This window comes from Rattus rattus, chromosome 6 (assembly GCF_011064425.1).
Source record: "Rattus rattus isolate New Zealand chromosome 6, Rrattus_CSIRO_v1, whole genome shotgun sequence".
In the NCBI taxonomy this organism is placed as follows: Eukaryota; Metazoa; Chordata; class Mammalia; order Rodentia; family Muridae; genus Rattus; species Rattus rattus.
Genome location: NC_046159.1, coordinates 150676708 through 150695444, shown reverse-complemented (window position 1 = coordinate 150695444; position 18737 = coordinate 150676708). Strand labels below are relative to the sequence as shown.

The window sequence follows — 18737 nt, the reverse complement described above, 5'->3', positions numbered from 1 at the left end:
CAGAGCACCATGACCAAGGTAACTTATGAAAGAAAGCATTCATATGCCCATGAGACTATCATCACCATCAAAGTCATCGAAGTATCTGTTACTTCCAAAGATCCGTTCTTCCTCTTTACCATTATGTTTGAGTTTTAAGAATACTTATAATTCCAGCACTTGGGAACAAAGGCAGGCAGATCCCTGTGAGTTTCAAACCAGCCAGGGATACACAGAGGCCCTGCCTCAAAAATAAACACCAAGATTTACCCGGCTAACTTCAAGTAGAATTAAGTTGACCTAGTAGACTAGTAGTTAACTAGTAGACTAAGACAGTTATGGGTGCTGTGTCATATAAATGTCCAGAACTTATTTTCCTGGAATAACTTCAACTTCATTACTTTAGTCATCCCTCCAAATTCCCCATAGTCCCTCAGACCGACCATCTGACTATTTCTGTGTGTATGTTAGAGTACAGTAGCCCCACCGCTCTGTCAAGTTTATTTTATTAGAATAATGTCTATGTAGAACATTACCCTGGTGGTTTGAATGAAGATGACTCCCATAGGCCCAAGGAGAGTGCCACTGCTAGGAGGTGCAGCCCTGTTGGAGTAGGTATGGCCTTATTGTTGAGGAAGTATGCCACTGGGTGTGGGCATTGAGGTTTGAGGTGCTCAAACTAGGGCCAGCATCATCTCTCTCTTCCTGCTGATTGCTGATCTGGACACAGAACTCTCAGCTCTTTCTCCAGCACCATGTCTGTCTGCATGCTGCCATGCTTCCTGCCAGGATGATAATGGACTAAACCGGTGAACCTGTAGGCCAGCCCCAACTAAATGCTTCCCTTTATAAGATTTGCCATGGTCATGGTGTCTGTGTCTCCTCAACAATAGTAAACCCTACTAAGGCAATCTCATATTTTTAATGACTTCTTCTATTTCTTTAGGAGTTATGAGGCAGTATAAATAGTTTACCTGATCTTGATTTAACTTTGTTAAGTGGTGTCTGTCTAGAAAATCGTCCATTTTAGTAAGATTTTCCAATTTTGTAGAGTATAAGCTTTTGAGGTAAAACCTAATGGTTATTTGAATTTCCTCAGTGTCGGTTGTTATGTCTCCCTTTTCATTGCTGATTTTGTTTATTTGGATACTGTCTCTCTGTCTCTTGGTTAGTTTGGCTAAGGGTTTGTATGTCTTGTTGATTTTCTCAAAGAACCAGCTCTTGGCTTCATTGAGTCTTTGTATTGTTTGCTGCTTTCTTTGTTTCTAACCGGTTGATTTCAGCCCTGATTTTGATTATTCCCCACCTTCCACTCCTCTTTGATACACTTGCTTCTTTTTCTCTAGAGCTTCCAGGTGTACTTTTAAATTGCTGATATGAGAACTTTCTAATTTCATTCTGAAGGCACTTAGTGCCATGAACTTTCCTTAGTGCCGCTTTCACTGTGTCCTGTAACTTTGAGTATATTGTGCCTTCATTTTCATTTAATTCTAGAAAGTCTTTAATTTCTTTATTTCTTCCCCGATGCAGAGGTCATTGAGTAGAGAGTTGTACAGTTTCCATGAGTGCGTAGGCTTTCCAGTGTTTCTGTGGTTAAAGTCCAGCTTTAATCCGTGGTCTGATAATTTTGTATCTGTTGAGGCTTGCTTTATAACCGACTATACGGTCAATTTTAGAGGAGGATCCATGAGGTGCTGAGGTGTTTTTTGTGTGTGTGTGTTTGGGTGAAGTATTCTATAGCTGTCTGTTAGGTCCATTTGATTCATACTCTCTGTTTCATTACTTCTCTGTTTAGCTTTTGTCTGGATGACCTGTCAATTGGTGAAAGTGAGGTATTCAAGTCTCCCATTACTAATGTGCAATTTAAGCTTTAGCAATGTTTCTTTTACAAATATGGGTACCCTTGTGTTTGGGTCATAAATGTTCAGAATTTAGATATCATCATGGTAGATTTTTTTCCTTTGATGAATATGAAGTGTTCTTCCCTATCTCTTTTGATTAATTTTGGTTGAAAGTCTATTTTATCAGATATTAGAAAGGCTATTCCAACTTGCTTCTTGGGTCTGTTTTCTAGCCCTTTACTCTGAAGTAATGTCTATCTTTATTGCTCAGGTGTGTTACTTGTATACAGCAGAATGCATGCAGGAGCCTGTTTTCGAATCCTTTCTGTTAGCCTGTGTCTTTTCATTAGGGAATTGAGTCCAGTGATGTTGACAAATATTAATGACCAGTGATTGTTATTTCCTGTTATTTTTATGTTGGTGGTGTTAGTCTGTCTCTCTGTCTCTCTGTCTCTGTGTCTCTGTCTCTCTCTCTCTCTCTTCTCTCTCTCTCTCTCTGTTTGTGTGTGTGTGTGTGTGTGTGTGTGTGTGTGTGTGTGTGTGTCCTTTCTTTGTTTTTACCAGTATGGAATTGCTTATTTCCTGTGTTTTCTTAGATGTAGTTATCCTTCTTGGGTTGGAGTTTTCCTTCTAATATTTTCTGTAGGGTTGAATTTGTGGATAGATAGTGTTTGAATTTGAATTTGTCTTGAAATATTTTGTTTTCTCCATCTATGGAGATTTGCTGGGTGATTAAGAGTTTTGTCTGGGTTGGCAGCCGTAGTGTTTTAGAGATTGAAAGATGTCTGTCTAGGCTCTTTCTAGCTTTTACAGTCTCTGTTGAGAAGTCAGGTGCGATTCTGTTATGTCTGCCTTTGTATGTTACCTGGCATTTTTCCATTGCTGCTTTTAATATACTTTCTTGGTTCTGTAGATTTTGTATTTTGATTATTATGCACTGGGAGGATTTTCTTTTCTAGTCTAATTGGTAGTCTATAAGCTTCTTGTATCTACAGGCATCTCTTTCTTTAGTTTGGGAAAGTTTTCTTCTATGATTTTGCTAAGAATATTTTCTGGACTTGGAGCTCGGTCTCTTCTTCTATTCCTGTTACTCTTAGGTTAGGTCTTTTCATCATATCACATATTTCCTGGATGTTTTGGGTCAGGAATTTTTTTAGCTTTAACATTTTCTTTAACTGAAGTCTCAATATCTTCTATTGTATCTTCTACGCCTGAAATTCTCCCTTCCATCTCCTGTATTCTGTTGATGCTTTTCTTCCCTAGGTTTTCCTCTCCAGGATTCCCTCCATTTGTGTTTTCTTTATTGCTTCTATTTCTACAATCAGGTGTCACACAGTTTTATTTCCTTCATCTGTTTAATTGTATTTTCCTGAATTTCTTTAAGGGACTTACTCATTTCCTCTTTAAAGACCTCTATCATCTTTATAAGATTGGATTTAAGGTCATTTTCTTGTGCTTCTGTTGTGTTAGGATATTCAGAGCTTGATGTAGTGAACTAGCTGTGCTTTGGAGGTGTCCCATTGCCCCAGCTTTTGTTGATTGTGTTCTTTCAAGGGCTATTGGCCATCTGGATGTTTTTGGTCCCTGGATGTTCTTGTTGTAGAAAGTATTGGGAGTGAAGTGAACCTTGATGGTCTTAGTGTGGCAGGTCTCTGATGGGTATCTTTGGGCTATTTGGTTCTGGACATGCAGGTCTGTATAGTTCAAGAGATACAGGTCCAATTAAGGTGGGAAGAGAGGTGGCAGGAGAATGGAGGTCCCTCTGGGCTAGCAGGTTGCTCAGAGCAGCTTGACTTGGCCCAGAGGGCTCAGAGAGCAGGGAAGATGGGGGGGGCGCTTATCAGTATGGTTTAAGAGTCTGATGGAGCTTCTGGTTTCTGCTTGCACCGGGAGCTGACGTGTTGCCACAGCTCTCTGTACCCAGATCCTGTAGGGAGAAAGCAGGACTCTCAGAAGTGCAAACAATCCTGAGAGCTCAGAGGAGATCACCACTTTTGCTTATATTCCTGGCCCAAGAGGAACCCACCTGGAGCCCTCTGGACACAGTCTGGGACAGGATCTTTCTGGTTTCCACCTGGACCCAGAGCTAAAAGCACTGACACACCTGAGAGCAGAGGTAAGACCACCACTCCACCTGGATCCCACAGGACATAGGAACTGAGGAGCAGTCTGGGAAAGGATCCTTCCAATATCCACCTGCACCCAGAGCTGATCCTGTGACACAGCTCTCTGTACCCGGATCCCTCTGGGAGAAAGACGGTCTCCAGGAGTGCTGACACGTAGGCTTGCAGGAGGGTCAAGCCACTGTCAGAGTCAGCAAGACCAGCTAACACCAGAAATAAGCAGATGGTGAGAGGCAAGCACAAGAACCTAAGCATCAGAAACAAAGACTAGTTGGCATCTTCAGAACCCAGCTTCCCCACCACAGCAAGCCCTGAATACCCCAACATACCAGAAAAGCAAGACAGGTAGAAGCCCTTACAAAGGAAACACAAAAATCCCTTACAGAATTGCAGGAAAATACAACCAAATGGGTGAAGGAATTGAACAAAATCATCCAGGACCTAAAAATGGAAATATAAACAATGAAGAAATCACAAAGGGAGACAATCCTGGAGATAGAAAACCTAGGAAAGAGATTGGGAGTCATAGATGCAAGCATCACCAACAGAATACAAGAGATAGAAGAGAGAATCTCAGGGGCAGAAGATACCATAGAAAACATTGACACAACCGTCAAAGAAAAAGTAAAAGGTAAAAAGCTCCTAACCCAAAATATCCAGGAAATCCGGGACACAATGAGAAGATCAAGCCTAAGGATAATAGGTATAGAAGAAAGTGAAGATTGCCAACTTAAAGGGCCAGTAAATATCTTCAACAAAATTATAGAAGAAAACTTCCCTAACCTAAAGAAAGAGAAGCCCATAAAAATACAAGAGGCCTACAGAACTCCAAATAGATTGGACTAGAAAAGAAAGTCTTCCCTGTACATAATAGTCAAAACACCAAATACACAAAACTAAGAAAGAATATTAAAAGCAGGAAGGGAAAACAGTCAAGTAACATATTAAGGCAGACCTATCAGAATTATACCAGACTTCTAACCAGAGACTATGAAAGCCCGAAGATCCTGGGCAGATGTCATATAGACCCTAAGAGAATACAAATGCCAGCCCAGGATACTATATCCAGCAAAACTCTCAATTGACATACATGGGGAAACCAAGATATTCCATGACAAAACCAAATTTTCATAATATCTTTCCACAAATCCAGCTCTACAAAGGATAATAGATGGAAAACTCCAACACAAGGAGGGAAATTACACCCTAGAAAGAGCAAGAAAGTAATCTTCTTGCAACAAACCTGAAGGAAGAGAGCCACACAAACATAATTCTACCTCTAATAACAAAAATAACAGGAAAAAAATCCTATTTCTTAATATCTCTTAACATCAATGGAGTCAATTCCCCAATAAGAAGACATAGACTAACAGACTGGATACGTAAAGAGGACCCAGCATTTTGCTGCATACAGGAAACACCTCAGAGACAGACACAGACGCTACATCAGAGTAAATGGTTGGAAAACAACTTTCCAATTAAATGGTCCCAAGAAACAAGCTGAAGTAGCCATTCTAATATCAAATAAAATTGACTTTCAACCAAAAGTTATCAAAACAAACAAACAAACAAACAAAAAAACCAAATAAGGAAGGACACTTAATACTGATCAAAGGAAAAATCCACCAAGGTGAACTGTCAATCCTGAATATCTGTGCTCCAAATGGAAGGGCACCTACATTCATTAAGACAAAACAAAACAAAACAAAACAAAACAAAAAAAACTTACTAAAGCTCAATACACAATAATAGTGGGAAACTTCAACACACCACTTTCATCAATGGACAGATCATGGAAACAGAAACTAAACAGAGACACAGAGAAACTAACAGAAGTTATGAACCAAATGGATTTAACAGATATCTATAGAACATTTCATCCTAAAACAAAAGAATATACCTTCTTTTCAGTACCTCATGGTACCTTCTCCAAAACTGACCATATAATCAGTCACAGAATAGGCGTCAGCAGATACAAGAAGATTGAAATAATCCCATGCATCCTATCAGATCACCACAGACTAAGGCTGGTCTTCAATAACAACAAAAACAACAGAAAGCCCACATACACATGGAAGTTGAACAATGCTCTACTCCATGATAACTTGGTCAAGGAAAAAATAAAGAAATTAAAGACTTTTTAGAATTTAATGAAAATGAAGATACAACATATCCAAACTTATGGGACACAATGAAAGCAGGGATAAGAGGAAAACTCATAGCTCTCAGTGGCTCTAAAAACAAAATGGAGAGAGCATACACTAACAACTTGACAGCACACATAAAAACTCTAGAACAAAAGGAAGCAAATACAACCAGGAAGAGTAGAAAGCAGGAAATAATCAAACTCAGGGCTGAAATCAACCAAGTAGAAACAAAAAGAATTATACAAAGAATCAACAAAACCAGGAGCTGGTTCTTTGAGAAAATCAACAAGATAGATAAACTCTTAGCCAGACTAACCAGAGGGCAAAGAGAGAGTATCCAAATTAACAAAATCAGAAATGAAAAGAGAGACATAGCAACAGAAACTAAGGAAATTCAAAAAATCATCATATCCCACTACAAAAGCCTATGCTCAACAAAACTGGAAAATCTGGATGAAATGGACAATTTTCTAGACAGATACCAAGTACCAAAGTTAAATCAAGATCAGATAAACCATTTGAACAGTCCCATAACTCCTAAAGAAATGGAAGGAGTTATTAAAAGTCTCCCAACTAAAAAAAAAAAAAAAAGATCACAGGACCAGATGGGTTTAGTGCTGAATTCTATCAGATCTTTATAGAACACCTAATACCAATACTGTTCAGACTATTCCAAACAGAAGGAACACTACCCAATTCCATCTATGAAGCCACAATTACGCTTATACCAAAACCACACAAAGACTCAACAAAGAACTTTAGACCAACTTCCTTTACAAATATTGATGTAAAAATAGCCAATAAAATTCCCATAAACTGAATCCAAGAACACATCAAAACGATCATCCACTGTGATCAAGTAGGCTTTATCCTAGGGATGCAGGGATGGTTCAATATATGGAAATCCATCAACATAATCCACAACATAAACAAGCTCAAAGAACAAAAAACACATGATCATTTCATTAGATGCATTTAGACAGAATTCAACACCCCTTCATGTTAAAAGTCTTAGAAAGATCAGGAACTCAAGGCCCTTACCTAAACATAGTAAAAGCAATATACAGCAAACCAGTAGTCAGCATCACACTAAATGGAGAGAAACTTGAAGCAATCCCACTAAAATCAGGGACTAGACAATGCTGCCCACTCTCTTCCTACCTATTTAGTATAGTGCTAAAAGTCCTAGCCAGAGCAATCAGACAACAAAAGGAGATCAAAGGGATACAAAGAGGAAAGGAAGAAATCAAAGTATCACTATTTGCAGATAATATGATAGTGTATTTAAGTGACCCCAAAATTCCACTAAAGAACTCTTAAATCTTATAAACAACTTCAGCAAAGTGACTGGATATAAAATTAACTCAAACAAATCAGTAGCCTTCCTCTACTCAAAGGATAAACAGGCTGAAATAGAAATTAGGGAAACGACAACCTTCACAATAGTCACAAATAATGCATAAATACCCTGGTGTGACTCTATACAAGCAAGTGAAAGATCTGTATGATATGAACTTCAAGTCTCGGAAGAAAGAAATCCAAGAAGATCTCAGAAGATGGAAAGATCTCCCATACTCATGGATTGGCAGGATTAATATAGTAAAAATTGCCATCCTGTCTCAAACAATCTACAGATTGCAATCCCCATCAATATTCCAACTCAATAGAGTTAGAAAGAGCGATTTGCAAATTCAGTTGGAATAACAAAAAACCCAGGATAGTGAAAACTATCCTTAACAATAAAAGAACTTCTGGGGGAATCACCATCCCTGATAATCAAGCTGTATTACAGAGCAATAGTGATAAAAAAAACAAAACAAAAACAAAACTGTATGGTATTGGTGCAGAGACAGGAAGGTAGATCAATGGAATAGAATTGAAGACCCAGAAATGAAACTACACACCTATGGTCACTTAATCTTTGACAAAGGAGCTAAAACCATCCAGTAGAAAAAAGTGTTTTCAACAAATGGTGCTGGTTCAACTGGTGGTCACCATGTAGAAGAATGGAAATCAATCCAATCTTATCACCCTATACAAAGCTCAAATCCAAGTGGATCAAGGACCTCCACATAAAACTAGACACACTCAAATTAACAGATGAAAATGTGGGGAAGAACCTCAAACGCATAGGCACTGGGGAAATTTTCTTGAACAGAACACCAATGGCTTATGGTCTAAGATCAAGAATCAGCAAATGGGACTTCATAAAATTGCAAACCTTCTGTAAGGCAAAGGACACCATCATTAGGACAAAATAGCAACCAACAGATTGGGGGAAAGAATCAAATAACCCTATTAAAAAATGGGGTATAGAGCTAAAAGAACTCTCAACTGAGGGATATCGAATGGCTGAGAAGCACCTAAAGAAATGCTCAACATGCTTAGTCATCAGGGAGATGCAAATCAAAACAACCCTGAGATTCATCTCATACCAGTCAGAATGGCTAAGATAAAAAAACTCAGGTGACAGCAGATGCTGGCGAGGATGTGGAGAAAGAGGAACACTCCTCCATTGTTGGTGGGATTACAAACTGGTACAACCACTCTGGAAATCAGTCTGGAGGTTCCTCAGAAAATTGGACATTGCACTACCTGAGGACCCAGCTATACCTCTCCTGGGCATATACCCAAAAGATGCTCCAACATAACAACAAAGACACATGCTCCACTATGTTCATAGCAGCCTTATTTATAATAGTTAGAAGCTGGAAAGAACCCAGATGCTCTTCAACAGAGGATACAGAAAATGTGGTACATCTACACAATGGAATACTACTCAGCTATCAAAAACAATGACTTCATGAAATTCATAGGCAAGTGCATGGAAGTAGACAATATCATCCTAAGTGAGGTAACACAATCACAAAAAAACAAAACAAAAAAACAAAACAAAAAAAACCAAACAAAACAAAAAAAACCAAAAAAAAACCAACAACAACACATGGCGTGCACTCACTGATGAGTGGATATTAGCCCAAAAGTTTGCAAATAAAAAAATCCAATAAAAAAATGAAGTAAAAATAAATATTTAAAAAAAAAAGTCTGGTGGAGGTGGAAGAGAGGTGATGAGAGAATAATGGAGGTCCCTCCTGGATAGTTTTAAATAGTGTTTTAAAGAATGGACTAACCATTATGATTAATGAAAGTGTTCTACTAGAGAGGCTCATTGGCTCTAGATGTTATATTTTGAAATGATTTTTTTTGGAAATTTACCCTGATAATTGTCAATCCTCTTCTCAAAATTAAATATTGCCAAAACTTATTTGCAATTTTATTTCCCAAGAGCGTCTGACATCATCTACAATGATGTCAACTAAAAACGAAATTGCAAAAGTATAAATTTTGATAACCTAACTAGTAATTTGTGGAGAAAAATAAGTCAGAAAAATCTTATGACCAGGCAAGATGTCACTGCCCTATTACTTTTTTTACTATATAAGATTATTATAAATTGTTTTCTTGTAATTTATGCTGTTTATATTTATTTTTCATGTATCACAATTAAATTTATATTTCATGATCAATAAAATATCTTATAAGGGATTAGTTTTATATTTTGGTATTTTCATAGTAATTTTTTCTTGCTTTTAAAGCAAAAGGCCCCTACACAAATCCCTTTTGTCCTGGATTAGGTAACTCCGCAGGATGCCTGCGGAGTACATCTGGTAGAGAAAGGTTCCCAAGCTGGTGACAGAAGTCAGGGAGGAGGTGCCGTATCGCTCCTCTGGAACTTTTACTTACACAAATTAATGTTCTAATATGTTGAATAGATTATTGTGGCTTCACTGGCTCTGTATTAGCATTTCACATCTGAAAGTCCAGGCAAATTGTTTGCAATCATGAGAAGTGTAGCTGAAATTGTCTTCTCTGTTGGAAAATATTCCTGTTATACATTCTAGTGTGTGTGTGTGTGTGTGTGTGTTACTTGCTGGTGTTGAAGATACCTAGACAAATATAATTTGGGAAGTCATATAAAAAACAATAAATTACAGTGCAGTACTTTAAGTGTGGCTGCAGAGGTGAGGACATGCTGTAGAAATAACAGCAGAGTCTGACTGACCTAGTAGATAGACAGAGAGATCCTGCCCATGTTCCTATGTGGTCATGTGTGACCCATGTTCTTATGGTAATCCTTTCTCTTTTTTAAAGATTTATTTATTTATTACATATAAGTACACCGTGGTTGTCCTCAGACACACCAGCAGAGGGTATCAGATCTCATTACAGATGGTCGTGAGCCCCCATGTGGTTGTGGGAATTGAACTCAGGACTTCTGGAAGAGCAGTCTTAACCACTGAGCCACCTCTCTAGTTTATTGTAATCCTTTCATTCCTGCCCCAACCCTACTGAGAAGTCTATGCCTTTTCTCTACCTGCTTCTCAAGAGCATTTCTCTGTCTTCCCTCTCCCGTCCCATGCCCGGTTCTCAGCCTGGCTATTGGTTTATATTTTCCATGTCACTGCTAATTATTTTAGGACATATGCGTATACCTGGTTTGTATGTGGGCTCACATGTTGGGTGTTTGTGCATTGTACATGTGGAGGCTTAGGTTGATGCCCAGAATCTTCCTTGATTGATCTTTCACCTCATCCTTTGGGGCAGGGTCTCTTAATCAAATCCAGAGCCCCCTGGTTGGCTTCTCTCTCATGGGCCGCTTGTTTGGGGATGGGATGTCCTGGCTCAGCCTCACTGGGCAGGAATTACAGACACGCAGCCTCATGCACCCTGCCCTGCTTTGCTTTCTCGGGGGTAGAACTTACTTATCCTTTTGCTTGCAGTGAAGGCTTTAGCCATTTCCTCAACCCCTAACTTTATGTTACATTTTAATTGAAATGGTTATATTTATCCATTCAATAAATTTATCCATTCAATAAATAATACTTTGGTACCCATTGAACTCAGAAACTTAGCTCTGTCCCCTGGGAACTTATCATCTAGTTATATATTTTATTTCTCAAGGCACCAATAGCCTATGTTTTCATTAGACTTATGGATTGGAATGTATTGTAGAGAACATTTGGGGCTGAGGGTATGTGTAAATAGCAGCGAACGTGCATAGAATGCTTGAGGCCTGGTTTTGTTCTAGACAGACAACAGACAGACAGAGACTGACCTGCTATAGTTGACTGTTTCATACTTTGTCCTATTTTCTATTACTTGGTAAGTGAAGATATGCTTGAATAATTGAATATAGAATTACTTTACTTTAGAACGGTGAGAAATGGAAGACAGGAGCAAATATATAGTGGAAGAATCTGAAGATGAGGAAGACGAAGAGCAGGAGGGAAAGGAGAAGAAGGGCGGAGCATCAACCTGGACAGAAACAGAAGAGGACCAGGAAGACATCTCTTCTGTTATAGTGCCCACGATTAACATTCGGGAGGAGCGCCTCGTCGATTTAGCTCAGACGCCAGCTTTCCTCTGCCTGAATGAGGTATGTTTCTCTTTGTACATTATTCCTAGAGTATCTCAGTTAGGGTTTTACTGCTGTCAACAGACACCATGACCAAGGCAACTCTCAGAGCAGCATTTACCTGGGATTGGCTTACAGGTTCAGTGGTTCAGTCCATTATCATCATGGCAGCATGCAGGCAGTTACGGTGCAGGGGGAGCTGAGAGATCTACATCTTCATCTGAAGGCCGACAGGAGAAAACTTGCTTCCAGGCAGCTAGGCCCAGGGTCTTAAAGCCCGCTCCTACAGTGACACACTTCCTCCAACAAGGCCACACCTCCAAATAGTACCATTCCCTGGGCCAAGCATATTCAAACTACTATACAGAGTAAAACATAATCTTCACCCACTTACAAACTCAAAGCCCACAGCATTGTCAAAGTTCTGTTGCCACCTCCTTTAGTCCTCAATCCTATGTACAGGACGGAAGTCTTATCAACAAGATGGACCTGACCTGTCCTCCTGACCTTTCCTTCTGGACCAATGCAGTGTAGATGTCTTTGTTGTTATGTTTTTAACTTTTTATTGAGTCTTTGTGATTTCACATCATGTGCCCCAATCCCATTCACCTCTGTGTCCCTTTGTATCTGTTCTCCCCTGACCCTAGCAATCTCCCCCACCCCAAACAAAACAAAATAAAAACAGCAAACCAAGGCACATCTTGTCATGGAAGCTGTGGTATGTCACAGTGTGTCCCACAGAATACGCTTTTGTCCTTAGATCTTTCCTTTGGATTGTACATTGCAGTGAGTACCGTTCTGGTTCCAGGCCTCTGGCTTCTACTATGCTATGGATTCTTACCAGGACTTCTCTCAGACATCCTGCTGTTGCCCTGGGTTGTGGAAATCCTGCAGCTTTGGTTCTGCAGGACAGGCCCCTTTACAGGCCCCAGCAGATGATAGATGGGGTAGATGTTGGGGTGGACCAACTCAAAGCCCTGGATTGGGGCCTAGATAGTGGCTGAGTTGGTCTGCCCACCAGCTGTCCTTCACCCACACCATCGGGGGAGCTATCCAGCCCTGCCCCTCAATGTACGACTACATACCAATAGCACAGGCATGAATTCCAACAGTTAACAGAGGAGACATCAGGAAGCTAACGGAAGCTTCTCTGGTGAGATCTGAGCGAATACTTAAACTACAGGTGTAGAGGTAGTCTAGCAGGAGTCGCTCACTTGGTTAAAGATTGTACTTTTAGCTTTCTCCTCTTTATCATCATTGTTTTCTCTTTTATATTAACAAATAACTAATCTTGAGATTGTAGGCTTAGATTTTTCAAAACCTACTTTTAATAAGGGTTCTCAAATGCTTCAACCCCTTCTTCTAGCCCACTGTCCAAAGGTAGGGGAGAAAACATGGTAAATAGGACAAGGGGATGGAGACCTGTTTAGAAGGAGTTCTTTGGGGCAGTTCCAATCTCCGTTGGTCAGGATACCAGCAGTCCAGTTCAGTTGTGACAGGATATCAAACAAACACAAATCAGCAATGGTGGCACGACCCAGCAGAAATCACACAAGTCAGCGGAGAGACTGGGACTAGCCAGGATGCCAGGAGAAGTTCTCTGCTGTGCCTTTCTCAACGAAGTGAAGATCAGCAAAGGAGAGAGCAAAGAAAGACACAAGGCCAACAAGGTGTTGCAAGGCCAGCTATGCAAGCATTTCACTGTCCTCTGAGTCTGATTTATACTCCCACCAAACATCACGTGTGCTCCCATGAGCTTTGCCTCAGCAGAACACCTCATGAGTCTGTATCACATGACGTATCCTGAAACTTACATATATATATACACACATACATACATATATAATATATGCATCCTATTCATCCTAACATTTTGATCTGTTTTTGACATCTATTGAGGATCCATACATAAACCAATCACTCTTATGCTGGTTGCTCAATCATGGTTTCTGATTCCATCATTCCTTCTGCACCTGGGAGAAGTTTTGGTACTGTTGTGCTGTGGATTGAATCCAGGATGTCTCACATGCTAGGCAAGCATTCTTCTCTATTCCCAACTCGAACATACATATTTATTTGAGATAGGTCTCTTTGTTTTGCCCAGGCTGCTCTCACACCCCTGGATTAAAGTGATCCTTCTGCAGCAGTCTTCTGAGTGCTGGGACTACAGATCCAAGCCAGGGAGCGTAGTTCTTCCGCAGTTGTATGAACTGAGTGGCTTCCCATGTACGTACATACATACATACACACACATACATATACATACATCCCTTTCTACTTTCCGATTTACTTATTTGTCCATGTGGCGTGGTGGGTTTACTTCAGTCAGTGGGGTGTAACGCATTCCTGTCATTGTTTACTTTGTTTCCAGATTTGTCCCGTGTTCACGCCTTAAGTAGGTTCGTTTGTCTTGTTGTTCATCTCCACAATGTTTTTGTGCATCTTTGTGTACGTTCTTACTTTACAAAAATGTATTTCATGTTTGCTTTGCATCCCCAATTCTCCTGGGTTGGTACCAGACCTTCCTTTGAAGATCTCTAGTTATTTACCAGGGATAGACACTGGGAAATTAAGATCTCAGTGCTGAATGAGCTCATTCCATCTGGTGTGTCCTCGTGTCTAGGCCCTTCTGTGGATAGATTTAAAAAAAAAAAAGACGTGTAGGCTGGAGAGATGGCTCAGTGGTTAAGAGCACAGACTGCTCTTCCAGAAGTCCTGAGTTCAAATCCCAGCAACCACATGGCTCACAACCACCTGTAACGACATCAGATGCCTTCTTATGGTGTGTTAAGACTGCTACAGTATACTTATATAATAAATAAGCAAATCTTTTTTTTAAAAAAAAGATGTGTGAAAATTTGTAACTGTACTATTTGTGTCTACCTCCATTCTGCCATGGTAGGTCTAAAATCATGAATTCATACCTGACCAGAGCTCACAGTTTCTGCTGAAATCCATTATCTAGGCACCTTTACATTAGGGTTCCACCCATAATAATTTAATGAAATCAAAACTAATGCTAAGCACTTGTCATAAACTTAAAGTCTTCACTGGCAAAAGAAACTTTAGTTAGCTACACTTGTTATGTAAGACCCGCCAGATGTTACGTCTGTCATGAGTTGTTTAAAATCCAGCCACCTTTGGCCGCATTTAAACATCCTCTCCAACATAGTCTACAATCGCTAAACAAGATAAAACTTGCTCAGGGTGGGGAGATGGCATGCAAGAACTGAGTTCAAATCTCTAGAACCCAGGTAAAGTCAAGCAGGACAGCACGTGTCTGTAATCCCAGTGCTCCGACAGTGAGATGAAGACAGGAGAATCCCATAATCCCATAGGTCATCTGGAAGGTAAGGACCCACCCCCAAGGTCGCCCTCTCACAGCCAGCGCACATGTGCCACACCCAATACTCTGAGAAAATCAACTTAATGGAGAGTGTATTAAGGTGCAGTCTATTGTAGTGGGGGTCAAGCAGCCAGGAACATGAGGCAGATACACACATGGCCACATCACATCCATAATCAGGAATCAGAGAGCAACAAATGCTTATGTTCAGCTCACCTTTTCCTTTATTTGCAGTCTGGGATCTTAGCATAGGGAATGACGCCACCCACAGAGTGTGTGTTCTCATTTCCCCTTATTCCCAGAAGCCTGTCTCACAGATGATTGTTTCAAGTCAAGAACTGAGATTAACTACCACAAGTCTGTCAAGTCTGCTCCAGTGGGGTTTAGGATACATCAACCTTCATGTCACTCACCTTACTGTCTAGCTATAGAGTATCAGCATTAGCAGCTTCACGGTCCAGGAATTATTCCCCAGACTTACAAAGTCCTGCAGAACAAATTATTGGATGAAGATTACTTTATTTGTATAATAAACACCACTAAGGGATCTGACTATAGCTAAGTGGTAGAAAACTAGCCCTGTACTTGTGAGACTATGGGTACCTTTCCCAGTAAGAAGAAGAATATATAAGAAAAAGAATATATATAGTATGTATAATATATACATATGTAGCGTAGTTATTAACTGTAGTTTTATTTCTCAATTCCTTTTTTTTTTAATAATTTCTCTAAGATTTGTGAGAATTTAAAAATTTTTGTATCTAGTTTTCCTTCAGTTGTTTAAATAGAAGCTGTATCTGAAGAATGCCAGATTTCGGAAGTCGTCACACTGAAAATACAGAAGCATCCACAGATATACTGTTACTAACACTGGTCCCACCGTTGGCCTGTGGTGCTGACTGGCACAGTGCACAGGCTGTGCTGCCATCAGATATTGGCTGAAGTGTGTGTTTAGTGCAGTGTTGATGGTCCTCTGCAAATTAGACCCAGACTGCTTTGCAGTCTAATCGTTTGTTTAGGCCCTAAGGGTCTATTATGTTGGCCCTTTCCGAAATCTAGAGGTGGTAAATCCAGAACCCTGGGAAATGATCATATATTAAAATACGTGATGTAAGATCATTTCCCAAAATTGTGCCTACTCACACTGCCACATAAAATTAACTTCAACTTCAACTCCAAGTGATGTCCTCCTTCCATAGACCATACTTTGTTACCCTGGCAACTATCCTAGCCTTCTGAACCTTCCTGAACTCCCAATTCCTTCAGGACATAGCCTGAGCACTTAGCTTTTTGTAGCGTCTCTAGATTGCCAACTCTGTGGCATTAATAGATGGGCATTGCTCAGTACTTAGTCAATAACTAATCTTTACTGAAAACTTGAAAGTTCCTCCCTGATATTATGACTACATAAAGCAGTAAGATCTTCAAGTCAGGAACTACCCCAGTAATCGGGATCAGTGTTCAAAATGGTGATTGGGAGATGAGCCTTTGGGTCCATCAGTGAACTGTGAGGTAGGGTAGATATCTGTCTATCCACTTGTCCACTGATACATAAGCATGAGGTCTGATACTCTACAAGCTTTTTTTTTTTTTTTGTTTGTTTGTTTGTTTGTTTTTGTTTGTTTGTTTCTTTTTTTCGGAGCTGAGGACTGAACCCAGGGCCTTGCGCTTACTAGGCAAGTGCTCTACCACTGAGCTAAATCCCCCAGATCTGAATTTGTTAGTCTCCAAATTTTGCTTCCTTTCTGAGTTCTCTTTGTCAGTTTGAGAGTTAGGTGTACACTTTAAATGGCCCTGAATTTATCTTTTTCCCACCATCATGGTCTTGATCAGATCAAAGTATATTTCTAGCAACCTTGACGTTACCCTTCCCAAGTGTAGCCCCCACCAAAGGCAGCCCCTGTTCAGACTTCCCACTCACTCTGTTAGTTTGCCTCTCCCTAAACACTGTGTGCACAGAGCCGTGTGCCATGTGTTTGTTCAGGCATCCTCTGTCTGTCATTGTATGTGTGAGATTCATTAATAACCCTTCATCTAGACACGGGGCGATCCTTTGTACCTTTGAACTTGTGCATGGTAAATCTCTTTTTTTTCTCAGGTTTCTCCTTGGGAATTAGTTTATCTTGGGTATGTGCATAAAAGTGAGGCTGCTATGTCACAGAGGACGTTTATAAGCAGCCCTGGCAAATGGGCCTCCCCTTAGACGTTGCAATGCACGCACAGTTAATCCTGCTTCTGTCTGTGTGCACTGACCCTGTTTGTCGGGTGTTTCACTCTGGCAAAATCCAGAAGTTATAAAACACTTCATCTCAATGCCACAAGCACAAATCTCATTTTGAGCATCATTTTATTTCGCCTGGCTTCCTGATTCTTCTCCCTTATCAGACGCCAGTCAGCTGCTTCTTCCTCCTTTCCTACAAATAATCCATATGCCAATGGACACAGCAGAGCCAAGTGCTAGAGAACAGGAAGTACTACCCTGATTGGGGGGCACGAGGGAGAGCAGGTAGACTGTAGCCAAGTTCTACTGATGTGTCAGGATAGCAGACAGAATCTTGTAACTGGGGAGTGCCGGTAAGTGATACTCTTTGTGGGTAAGTGGATTAAAAGGTTTCCCTTTGTTGATAAAATGACCCTCACTAGAGCTTCCTTAGTATCAAACTACCCACTGCTTAACTCTTACAAACGGAGTAATAAAGTGTTTATAACAATTTCTTACGTATCGGTTTAAGTTCTTTCTTTATCACAGTGGAAAATGGTTTCCACAGTTATCTTCAGGACCAGGCACTTTCTGACAAGAAACCTGCTGCCACAGTCTTGTTACTGTGTGTGTGTGTGTGTGTGTGTGTGTGTGTGTGTGTGTGTGTGTGCTGTCTCTTCTCCAGCTGCATTTAAAAGTTTCTTCATTGTTGCCTTTCACTTTTTAACAAAACAAAATACAATGTAAAACAAAAACCAACGTATGAAAGCCAGACAAGCCAAGCCCCAAGAGAAGACCCAGGAGCCACCCACCCACTGGTTTACAGCTGCAGGAGTCCCATAGAGGCTCTAAACGGACAGCTATAGTATATTTGCAGAAGGCCTGGTGTGGACCTGTGAAGGCCCTGTGGCCTGCTTGAGTGTTTGGAGTTCATACGAGCTTTCCTCAATTGATTTGGAAGGCCTTGTTCTCCTGATGTCCTCTGTCCCCTCTGCCTCCCTGACTCCTCCTGCCTCCCATTCTGTGGGGTTCTCTGACCTCCTCCTGTGCTTCCTCTAAGCTCTGACAGTGAGGTATTTGATGGAGACATATTATTTGGAGCTGTGTGTTCCAAGGTCCCTTTCTCTGTAATGTCGGGCCACGGGTCTCTCTCTCTATTTGTTCTGTCTGCTGCAGGAGGAAGCTTCTCTGATGCTGGCTGAGCAAGGCACTGCTCTATGAGTACAGCAGAATGTCATCAGGAGTCATTTTATTGTTACTTTTTCTTTAGACCAGTAGCATTTGGTTTTGCCCCAGGTCTCTTGGATATCTAGACTCTAGTTCTTGGTCACCTAAGCAGTGCCAACCATGGGTTCTATCTCATGGAGTGGCCTTAGTCAAATTTTCACTCCCACGAGCTTTGTGCCACCATTGCCCTAGCATATGTTGTAGGTAGGACAGAGTATAGATCAAAGGTTTCATGGTTGGGTTGGTGTTTTTACATTCCTCCTTTGATAGCTTGAACAGTGCCGTTCCATGTGAGAAATGATAGAACATAGGGGTGAAGGTTCTACGTAGGCAATCCTTAACCTCTCAGTTCAGTGAGCTGTGTGTATGTTGCCTTTAGCAAAGAGGTTTGCTGTTGGTTTGTGGAGAGTAACTTCTTGTCTTGGCAGCAGCCTGGGTTGTTTGGGGATTTCCATTAG

At 40.6% G+C, this 18737-nt stretch overlaps 1 protein-coding gene across 1 annotated transcript in view; it reads left to right on the top strand.

Moving 5' to 3' along the window:
• Ccdc146 (coiled-coil domain containing 146) overlaps positions 1-18737 on the top strand; it is a 143140-nt gene that overhangs the window by 12885 nt on the left and 111518 nt on the right. Inside the window, exon 2 of the mRNA XM_032907072.1 lies at positions 11304-11527. Within this exon, the coding sequence (XP_032762963.1) occupies positions 11315-11527 (213 nt within the window). The 5' untranslated portion in view covers positions 11304-11314. The remainder of the gene's footprint in view (positions 1-11303; positions 11528-18737) is intronic.